The sequence below is a fragment of the Hippocampus comes genome, unplaced genomic scaffold (assembly GCF_001891065.2).
Source record: "Hippocampus comes isolate QL1 unplaced genomic scaffold, H_comes_QL1_v1.1 scaffold377, whole genome shotgun sequence".
Taxonomy (NCBI): domain Eukaryota; kingdom Metazoa; phylum Chordata; class Actinopteri; order Syngnathiformes; family Syngnathidae; genus Hippocampus; species Hippocampus comes.
This window is the reverse complement of record NW_017805832.1, coordinates 287,970-298,502: the sequence shown is the minus strand read 5'-3', so window position 1 is coordinate 298,502 and position 10,533 is coordinate 287,970. Positions and strand designations below refer to the sequence as shown.

Here is a 10,533-nt window from a genome sequence, read left to right as displayed (position 1 = left end):
TTTCTCTTTTTGTGCCCTCCAGTCAGATGGCTTGCAGTCCCGGTTGGACTCTTCCTCCCGCCTCCAGTTACTTGACAAAAACAGCAAAGAACTGACATAAGTTGAACAAAAAATGGACAAATATTGGTAAATAGTCCTGGCTAAAACTAAATTGAAAATTTAGGCGTAAGAACACAGTTTTATCGTAAACCAAAGACACCATGTACGGCCTCTTACAGGATACAATACAAAAACTTCACATCGTGGTACTCTTATTTTGAAAAATAATTCTCCCTCTTTGCGACGTTTGCTTTTATTTTAACAACAAAACCACACTGGAAGTTGTCCCCGTGTAACGGATATGAGGCTGTGAAACAAAGATGGCGGAAGAGGAGAGTCTGTCGGAGGAACTGGAGCAACTCGAGTTTCTACGAGACCGACACGTACGTTTCTTTCAGAGGACAATGCAGGTTTTGCCCGAGATGTATGCCTCTCTGGAGACCACTAGGTGAGTTCCGAGCAACGCTGTAGCTTTCACGCGACAGCCTTCTCTGTTAAAAAAAGGAACATCCTGCGCTATTTAGCCTGCATGCTAACATCAGCTAATGAAGTTATGACAGCAACAGGAACTTGTTACACCAATAATCCAACTGTCTTCAATTCCAGTTATATGTTTTATTACTACAAGACTAGAAAGTTACTTCAGCATTAATACATGGACATTTTTTCCCTGAGTTGTGCACGGTCTCCCCGTAGCAGAACATAACAAGCTGATAAACGATTATCAGGTAATAATTTTTGTCTCACCATATGATGCTTCCACACCGGGTCTTCAACTTGTCAATGTGACATGTATTTCCAGGTTGACGATCTTATTTTTCGCTCTGTCCGGCTTGGATGTGCTCGATGCTCTAGATGTCATTGACAGCAACGACATGATCGAGTGGATCTACTCATTGCAGGTTCTTCCAACGGAAGACCGTAAGTAGAACCCACTGCTCGGATGCTTTACACAACATCTTAATCACGATGCATTCATTTTCGAATTCTAATTTGGAGTAGGGTAGGAACGTTTTGGTTGTAACGTTCTAGTTACAGTCAGTAGATGGCAGCAGTGCTCTGGTGAGACCCAGATTTGCTGCTGAACCTTGGTTTCAGAAGACAGCGTTTGGGATGATTTATTCTAGTCTTAAATGTATAATATTTCACTGCTTGTCTTTCTCCAGAATCCAACCTCAGCCGTTGTGGTTTTCGAGGATCGTCACACATTGGAATTCCTTACAGCACCAAGGTAGCTTCTCTTACAATTGATGTGAACAATCTTAAAGTGGCAAGCAGAGATGAATGGGCTCCTGCAAACCCGTTTATTTTTTTCTTTAAGTTAATTTATTTTCAGAATTTTTCAAGTGAAAGGAACTCTCCTAGAATGGGCTGCTTCAAAGCAAAATGGCTGACATACTGTTCAAATTCTTGCATGGGTCCTTGAACCTTTTTAGTGTGTGCCCTGTTATGACAGACATGTGCAGCCAATTTCATATCAATGGTGTAACCTGTGAATTTTTTTCAAACTCTTCGGAGGTCGCTACTAGTATTAGGGAGGGGGCGGGGGGGGCAACCGCCGTTCCCGAAATGCTAGGATGTCTTTGTCTCTACCTCCAGCCATGCCTTGTTGCTTGATGTTTACACAGAACAGGGAACACATGATGGATTTTTTTTCTCCACCAAAAGTGTTAAAGCTACAAATAATGCCAACTGTTTTTTTATTACAGCGTCTTGTCACTTTACTGACTGTCATCTTTGTATTCAGGGTCATGGTGTGCGACATCCGTACGACAGTGGCCATGTTGCCATGACCTACACTGGACTCTGCTCCCTTCTCATACTGGGAGATGACCTTAGTCGGGTCAACAAGCAGGCATGCCTGGCTGGCCTCAGGGCCCTGCAGCTAGATGATGGCAGGTTGGCATGCACACGCATATATATTCATGCAATTAGGGATTATGGGCACTCCGCGTCCCCCCTTAAAATGCTCTACAAACTTTCCAAGAAGCCGTATGACCAAATTCACCACAGTTTAACGTCATGAGACCTTGATTTCATTGCCAACAAATGATTCACTGGTTTACTTTGGGCTCAGAGGTTAACACTTTAATGCCTGTATGATTTTTTTCTTCTGGGGGGAAAGCGGTGATGTTTATTTGAGTTAGTTGTTTTTTTTTTTTTTTTGTGTATGTTGCAAATGGCAATTAATGCAATCTACCACCCCTCCGTCTTGTTCCTTGTAGTTTCTATGCCGTGCCAGAAGGCAGCGAAAACGACATCCGTTTTATCTACTGTGCAGCCAGTATCTGTTACATGCTCGACGACTGGTCCGGCATGGATGTCCAAAAGGCCATCGAGTACATTCGAGGAAGCCTGGTGAGTAGATGAGCAGTCGCGTCCATAGTCCGATCAGTGAAAGGCGAAACGCCGTTAAGGCGCTGATTGTTTCCATTCACCACATCTAGATTTAAATTAGGCCACCTACCTTGGGTGGCACTCTGCCATGAAACACATCCGTTGATCATGAATGGAGGGTGTCACGGTGCTTAAACCCCTGCAGAGGTTTTTCTATTTCCCCAGTAAAGTACTATTGTGCAAGCTCTGTTTTTCAGTCAACCTTGGAGGTCGGGAAAATGTTTTTTGTCACTGAATGTTGTCTCTTCTGTCTTCCACTAATAGTCGTACGATAGCGGTTTTGGTCAGGGAGCCGGGCGAGAGTCACATGGTGAGTAAAAGCTTCACGCATAGTTTTTGCTTGACAATATCAGGGGGTTCATATTAGCCTTGTTGTGTTTTTTAAGCGACCCCAATTTACAATTCGCTTTTTTTTTTTTTGTGTGCAATATTACTTTCACCGGGGACAGGAGAACATTTCAAATAAGCTTGGGAACCACAATCTATATGGCAAACACTGACTTGTCATTTAGAATGAAAGTGTGTTGGACGTATAAAGTATCAACGTGACTCACGGCACTAGTAACTGGTTAATGGGATTATCAATTAATACCCGTCACTGTTGTCTTTATTAATCCCCTGCTCAAAATAAATCTTATTAGTACAGTGTGCAAATATTGCAACGACACAGACACAATCTGTTTATATTCATCTCTCATTAAAAGATAATGACAGATGTCTCTTACATGTCTTGCCTCTATGTCTTGGTGCATGCAGGCGGCTGGACGTACTGCGCCATCGCCTCCTTGTGTCTGATGGGTCGATTGGAGGGGGCGCTGAGTCGGCGGGAGTTGGACAGGATCCGCCGCTGGTGCATCATGAGGCAGCAAAGCGGCTTCCAGGGGCGCCCAAACAAGCCCGTTGACACCTGCTACTCTTTTTGGGTGGGCGCAACACTAGAGGTATGCACAAATGATTTTGAGGTTGTTTGATCCAAGCATTCAAATGTGCACAGGTGTTCATAGAACATATTTCCACACTTGAAATACAGGTACACATTTGGTTAGAAAATAAATGAATGAATGAATCCATATGTAACCAATTAATAAAACAAAACAAATAGAAAACCACACTCTTGTTTGTGCCTCTCACAAGTGATTATAGCGCATTTAAGGCCACTTCTGAGTGTTAGAATTAACAAAGATTATAATATAATGCTATAACAATGGTGGCTGTTTGTTTTTTTGTAATACTATGAAATAATAAAGACAATATAAAACAAAGATGACAAAAATTAAAACAAAGCACAATATTTGGGGAGAAAAAGATGGAAAAAACAAACAAACTAATGCAGAATATTTCCAGTACTTCAAGGTGCAATAAATGCACAGTCATAAAGAATAAAGCAAATGGATCTGAAAAACACATTTCTGGAGATGGCGCAATATAATAATGCCATAATGAGGGTGGTGAAGGCCATCATCGATTAATGGGAAGCGAACAAGCATTTAAAAAATGAGTACAATACACAGAACCCCCAAAATATTAGCAAGTCAGTTTCCATTTTTTTCCAATCCACACCCACTACTGAAAACGTACAATTAAAATGAAAAGGAAAAACACTTTTCTCCCTTCAAAAACGGCTGGCAAAGTAAAGGAGAAGGGAAATGAAGGCGTTTACAAAGTGATTTATTGGGCGAGTAAGATTTTTAGGGGGCGTTTCTGGAATGTGAATGACTTCTACGTTGCAGTGAGTACCTTTTCCTTTTCTGTGGTTGTCATGACACATTGCCATTACCCTTGTGTGCTCACAAACCATGCGTCGCTCCTGGTTTACGGTCAAAGTTTTGTTGGACTTATTTGGCTCTCGTTCCCGGAAAAAATGGTTGAACCAAATAGTCCCACTTTTGGAGGATCTGCCGAACATGTATGTGGGTCAGAACTACGCTGGCGGTTTACACAAAATCCAAAAATAAAAGAGATTTCGACTTAAAAGCGGCAATGAGTAAGCCATGGATGCATCGAGGCGCCATCAAGCCAATGTAGCTAATGTATGAAGATTTAGGTCACAACTATGCCAGAGGTGCAATGACTTTATTTGTATCGAAATGGCCAAAGTGTTAGGCGTCTTTTATGCTCTGAAAATGTTCTTCCTACTGATTATTCCATGTCTTGCTCTTCCAGCTATTAGATGTGTTCCAGTACACTAACTTTGACAAGAACCGGACCTTCATTCTGTCCACACAAGATGGATTGGTTGGTGGCTTTGCTAAGTGGCCCGAATGCTCTCCAGGTACGTGATTGCGCTGTAACATTATCTGCTATGGAAAAGCTCGAATCATTTTCTCCAAGTTCCCTTTTAAAACCACCTACTGTGATCCTATACTTTGATCAGCCCAGGCAGGCTTGTGTTTCTGTGTGTGTGTGTGTGTGTGTGTGTGTGTGTGTGTGTGTGTGTGTGTGTGTGTGTGTGTGTGTGTGTGTGTGTGTGTGTGTGTGTGTGTGTGAGTGAGTGAGCGCGCGCGCCCGCGCGCCCGCGCGTCCTTCAAACGTGTAATTGATGAAGCCAGAGATGGAACAGCTCACGTTACAAAGGCCAGTTGGGTCAAGCGGCTGCTGTATTCGCTAACCTCATTAATATCACCAAAGGCGATGGTTTAAGGGGATGCAAAAAGTTTAAGGGGCTTGTAATTTTGACTGCGCCACACAAAATGATTCAAGCAAATCTGAGGCGCACAGGAAAAAAAAAATTATGACTGTTTGACGGAAGCCGATTTGTCCAGCTTGTGATTGTTTTTTTGGGGAGGTGCAGGCGGGGTTATTGGTCAGAGATGACTCTAAATCCATTTATTTTGATGGTTCTATTGTATAGTATAATGAAGATTACAATTGATTTTGTACATTTTGTAAAAAATGGACAAATTCTAAATTGTCCAAACATTTTCACCTTGGTGATAATCACGGAATTAGTCAAACACGGGTGAATAGATTTACTTTCTTTTTTCATGTATCTTTATTTCACAGTAGTTCACTTATTTGAAACAGTTATTGATTTATTTTACAAAACGTCACTGTAAACAGTATCTGTATGGGTAGTAAAGTCATTATGATAGCCTGGAATGAATTCTTCCACTTTACATCACATGGCACGGTTTTATTTATGTGTTGTTTGATTGTGTAGTACCCTTGGTTGGTTTTATTGCTCCAGTGACAGTTGCAGGTCCAATGCACTCATCTTGTGGATTAGACGCTATAAATCCTGACTGATGCACTGGTTGATTCTGATGTAGCCTTCCAATCGTCTGTCATTTCATTATAATTCAATTACCAGTCCTTTTACAGGCCTGTGCGGCTTTTACTCAAATCCCAGAGGACCAGGGTCACACGGCTACCACTTGTGAATTATTCATTGCCCCTCAAAGGAGATGGGTCCCAACAAAAGGAGGCTCCTCCTGTTTGGGCGGCTACTGGGTGTTTCGATGGTTGTTTAATTGAGTAAATGCAGAGTAGGGTGACTCAACTCAATTATCAACTCAACTGTATTTATAGAGCACTTTAAAGCAAACACCGCTGTACATGGAGCAAAAATAATTTATACAACAACAAACAAATGAATGACAAATACTGTAGAAAGCACAAAAACAGTAAAACAAAAAATCAAGTCTCATGCTGAGTCAAAAGCCAAAGAATAAAAATGAGTTTTAAGACAAGTTTTAAAGATGGCCAGTGAAGGGGCTTGCTGAACGTTCAGTGGGAGGTCATTCCAAGGAGAGGGACCAGCAACGGAAAAGGCTTTATCCCCTCCGAGCCTCCGCTTAGTTCTTGGTACCTCGAATCATGTCTGGTCCTCAGACCTGACGCACCGGGCAGATGCGTGGAGGCGGAGGAGCCCAGAGAGCTAAGGTGGTGTGAAGCCATTTAAAGAATTGAAAACAAATCAAAGGATCTTAAAAAGAACTCGGGAGCTGGTGAAGGGATCTTCACCAGCTCCCGCCAGAGTACGAGTTATAATGCTCCCTCCTCCGAGTACCATTCAAGAGGAGAGCAGCAGCATTCTGGACCAACTGGAGACGCTTAATGGAGGATTGCATTACAGTAATCCAGCAGAGATGTGACGAAGGCACTACTGTTTCAAAGTGTTCTTGAGAAACGAGAGGCTTTACTTTAGCCAGCTGCCTGAGATGAAAGAAGCTGGAATTACCAACGGTGATTTGGTGCTCGACTGCAGAAGAGCCCACATTTCAAATTAATAAATACATACTAAAAATCATAAGTAGATATTACTAAGGTTCAGGTTAATGTAATGGTGGTTGCCAAAGTTGTGATCAGGATGAAAATTCGATTAATTGTGCTGCCCCACACCAAAGTGGTCCCAGTGTCGAGGCCCAAACGAACAGGGTTCTTTGTGTTTTGATCACTGAAAGAAAAGCTGCTTGTGAGAAACCCTGCTTATCTCCATTGGCATTGATGCTGAATTCCTCGAGCTGTTCTTATTAGAATCAACAGGGAACTGGCTCTAGTACCAGAACTAGTTTAGCTCTGTTAAACAATTTGTTCTACTGACATGACATAAGCAGGCGTCTCCACTTAGTTACAGTACGCTGACCTCGTTTCTCTCCGCTTTCATCCCTCTCTTTCTTCCACACGTAGACCCACTGCACGCTTACTTGGGCCTGTGCGGTCTGTCTCTGATCGGAGAGCCCAGCCTGAGGAAAGTCCACCCGGCGCTCAACATCACCCAGCGGGCCTTCGAGCACCTCCGCCAGCTGCAGCAGACATGGAGGGGACAATAGCGACAACTGTGGCTGACAGGAGCATCCGGCAGGTCAAATCCGAGACAAATGGAACCTCCTTTTATTTGAGGACTGACGAGTGTTCGGCTCCTTAGCAACTTTGCAAAGAGGCCTTGCTGTTGAGTGACCGTTGAGCTGCCTTCTGGTCAACAGACTGCGGTCAGTGTTAAGTGTGAAGAACAATATGTGCCAGAAATCATGAAAGATCGGAAGACACTTCAGGGGCCAAACTTTCTCACATTGTTAAGATCGAGTAAAGGAGAAAAGTCTGGTATGGTTTCTTGCCAAGCAGGAGCAGTTTTTCCGTTATTCACCACGCAGGATCAGTATCATTTAGAATGGACCTGAAACGTTATAGAAACAGCTTGAGTAGAGCATTTGAAGATCATCAAAGAACACCAAGTCATCATCTTTTTCCACAAGAGCAGTTATCCTCATCCAGTAACACCCTTACGAGACTCCTGGGGTCTCTTCAAAGCTCACTACTTTGCTTCTAGCCCACCAGTTTTGATCCCCCGAGTCTGAACCCTTCAAACTCCCACTGGCTCCTGTCCCTCATGCTCCCTTAGGCTAAGTTTACCGATGTGCAGGATTGATCAGGTGTAGCATCATAGCAGCAGTATACCCGGTGGAATTGAGGCCAAGAACCACCTGCAGGGGGCCAGTCTTTGACTTTTGAAAACAAGGTGGAAACAAAGAACTTGGGCAAGTAACAATAAAATGGAACCTATTGTAGATAATGTTTAATGCTTCTGTTTGAACTCAACTAGGACTCATGAACTAAGTGCTGACCAGGCCTTGGAGGCAGTTACTATTCCACACAACTGCTTGCTTGATGCTGGAAGATATGCATGTTGGCTCAAAATCCTGCTCAATTTGCTGCTGTTCTGATCAGTGTTACTGATAATTTCTGCAAACAACTTGCCCCCACATTTTTTGGGGCAAATTGTTAACAGAAATTAGCATTTTCAAATCCCTAAAATCCTGAATCACTTGACTACTTATACCTGGTGCACCTCCTCATGATTGAACCACTTTGAAGACCTTGCATCGTACCTACTTTGTTTGCCAAACCAGGGAGCACGTAACAATAAAATGGAACCTATTGTAGATAATGTTTAATGCTTCTGTTTGAACTCAACTAGGACTCATGAACTAAGTGCTGACCAGGCCTTGGAGGCAGTTACTATTCCACACAACTGCTTGCTTGATGCTGGAAGATATGCATGTTGGCTCAAAATCCTGCTCAATTTGCTGCTGTTCTGATCAGTGTTACTGATAATTTCTGCAAACAACTTGCCCCCACATTTTTTGGGGCAAATTGTTAACAGAAATTAGCATTTTCAAATCCCTAAAATCCTGAATCACTTGACTACTTATACCTGGTGCACCTCCTCATGATTGAACCACTTTGAAGACCTTGCATCGTACCTACTTTGTTTGCCAAACCAGGGAGCACTAGGTACTAATTTGAGGACTTAATCAGCCTAGCTTCCAAGCAGATGCCATACGATTTGATGAAAACCATTGGTTACTCATTAGTCGAACAGATTCAGAACTATCATTTGTAATGCTTGGGGCTATATGGCTAGAAATGACCAAAAATAAATATACATGCCAACGTTAGCTTACGTTGTTGCTGTGCCTTAGCTCTGGAAGCTGTCGTAATACTCCACAGTCTCCACTTTGCTGCAATGGCCCTTCTGGAATAAAAGTCCCCCCTGTCATAGAGTAAATACACATGGCCCTCATTCTGATCTCTTATTAGCTTGTCCCTTTCTGACTGATGCATTCAGTGCAGCGTGGTTGTCATAGATTGCCTCGAAGTGGAAAACTCTCCGCCACAAGTGGCGGTGGGTAGAGACAAGCCGGTACTGTGCAGTGGAAAAGCATCAGAAATCTCCAGTCTTAGCTTTTTCAACACAGGAGTCCCACAGGGCTCATTCCTAGAACCCTTGATGTAATCATGTGCTGTCTACCCCCACTTCCATATGTTGTTTGTTTTATAAAGTAGCAAGCTGCCTATGTCCATCTGTTGCCAGCTTTCTGCTGAACAATTTTGCCAAGTGAATCAGAGACACTGCAAGATGGAGTATACTGACATGCTGTGAATGAAGCCATACTGACCAGTTTTGCCAAACTGTGGTCAACTTAACTTCGACTTGCTAAATCCTCACCAACAAGGGACTGTTGGATGATTTCTCAGCTTCTTCTGGAGCAGGCTTTGTGAAGGAGGAGAGTGGAGCGGGATGAATAAGTAATTGGATGCATCCATTATTCACGGATACTGGGGGGCAAGTGCCTCACTGCTCAACCAGACTCATTTTATAGCCTTATGATTGGGCGAATGATAACAATGGCCTTCTTTAAAAAAAACGGAGATCCCACAAAATAAGTCTTAATATTTGTCCGCTTAAAAATGCCGCGAAGGTGTGATATTACTGCAAATGTGTGGGGTATTATAACACAGTCAGATACCTAATCTTTATTGTACTATGGCACATAGTTTACAATTAAAAGAAATCTCACTGCACACCACCAAATCAAAATGTAACAAACTGTGCATACACTGGTTAATTCTTTAGTGGCACCATTTAATTGACCTGACTGTCCCTTTACATTACTGGAGTAGGTATGTGAACTAAGATACGAGATACTGTATGTGATGAACACATAATTTGAGAACAGATTACCGGTAAATGAAATTGGATAATTTCACAGAGCACATTGGTTAGGAATCATTGTTTTATTGTCGTTGGGATTGTGGAATCCTTCAGACACATGCGGTTAACGGCTCTGATACTTGTTTTCAACATCAAATGTTGACGGAATGATGTAGTCCCTTTATACCATGTTAGTGTCCTTTTTGTTGTTGTTTGAGAATAGCGTTATGAGGGAGAAAAGAAGTTGGAAATTCAAATGAATAAAGTTTTGCGTGTAGTAAGAGCTTGAGCTGTGTAGTAAGAGCTTGAGCTGCCCCTGGTTCAAATGACCTTAACACACGTGGGTTTACGGCTCTAATGCTACCTCTGAAGGCAGAAAATTGATGGGAGGACTTGGGCCCAGAATTCTGTGTCGGTGATTTTCAAACAGAACGGTGACCCCTGAAAGAAGGCCGAAAAATACCGTCTTTGCTGGCTATGTCAAACAGGCTAAATGATCCATTATTGCATTAACAGTTTTTGCCTTAGACCTCAAGCCTTTTCTTTCATATTCTTCTGAAAATAAGTTTCTCATCAGCAAGTTTCTCAAATACAACAATGTTGTAAAAATCTCAACAAATAGATTTTGTGTGCGCACCCGTGTGTGTGTGTGTGTGTGTGTG

The 10,533-nt window shown here is 42.6% G+C and overlaps 1 protein-coding gene across 1 annotated transcript; it reads left to right on the top strand.

Moving 5' to 3' along the window:
• The first annotated feature begins 322 nt into the window (after positions 1–322).
• On the top strand, positions 323–7,943 carry pggt1b (protein geranylgeranyltransferase type I, beta subunit). Its single transcript, XM_019887548.1, has 9 exons — positions 323–487; positions 842–960; positions 1,206–1,270; positions 1,787–1,938; positions 2,265–2,397; positions 2,701–2,746; positions 3,193–3,377; positions 4,600–4,708; positions 7,066–7,943. The coding sequence occupies exons 1-9, from the start codon at positions 360–362 to the stop codon at positions 7,206–7,208; spliced, it is 1,080 nt and encodes a 359-aa protein (XP_019743107.1). The 5' UTR covers positions 323–359; the 3' UTR covers positions 7,209–7,943.
• The last annotated feature ends 2,590 nt before the right edge of the window (positions 7,944–10,533 follow it).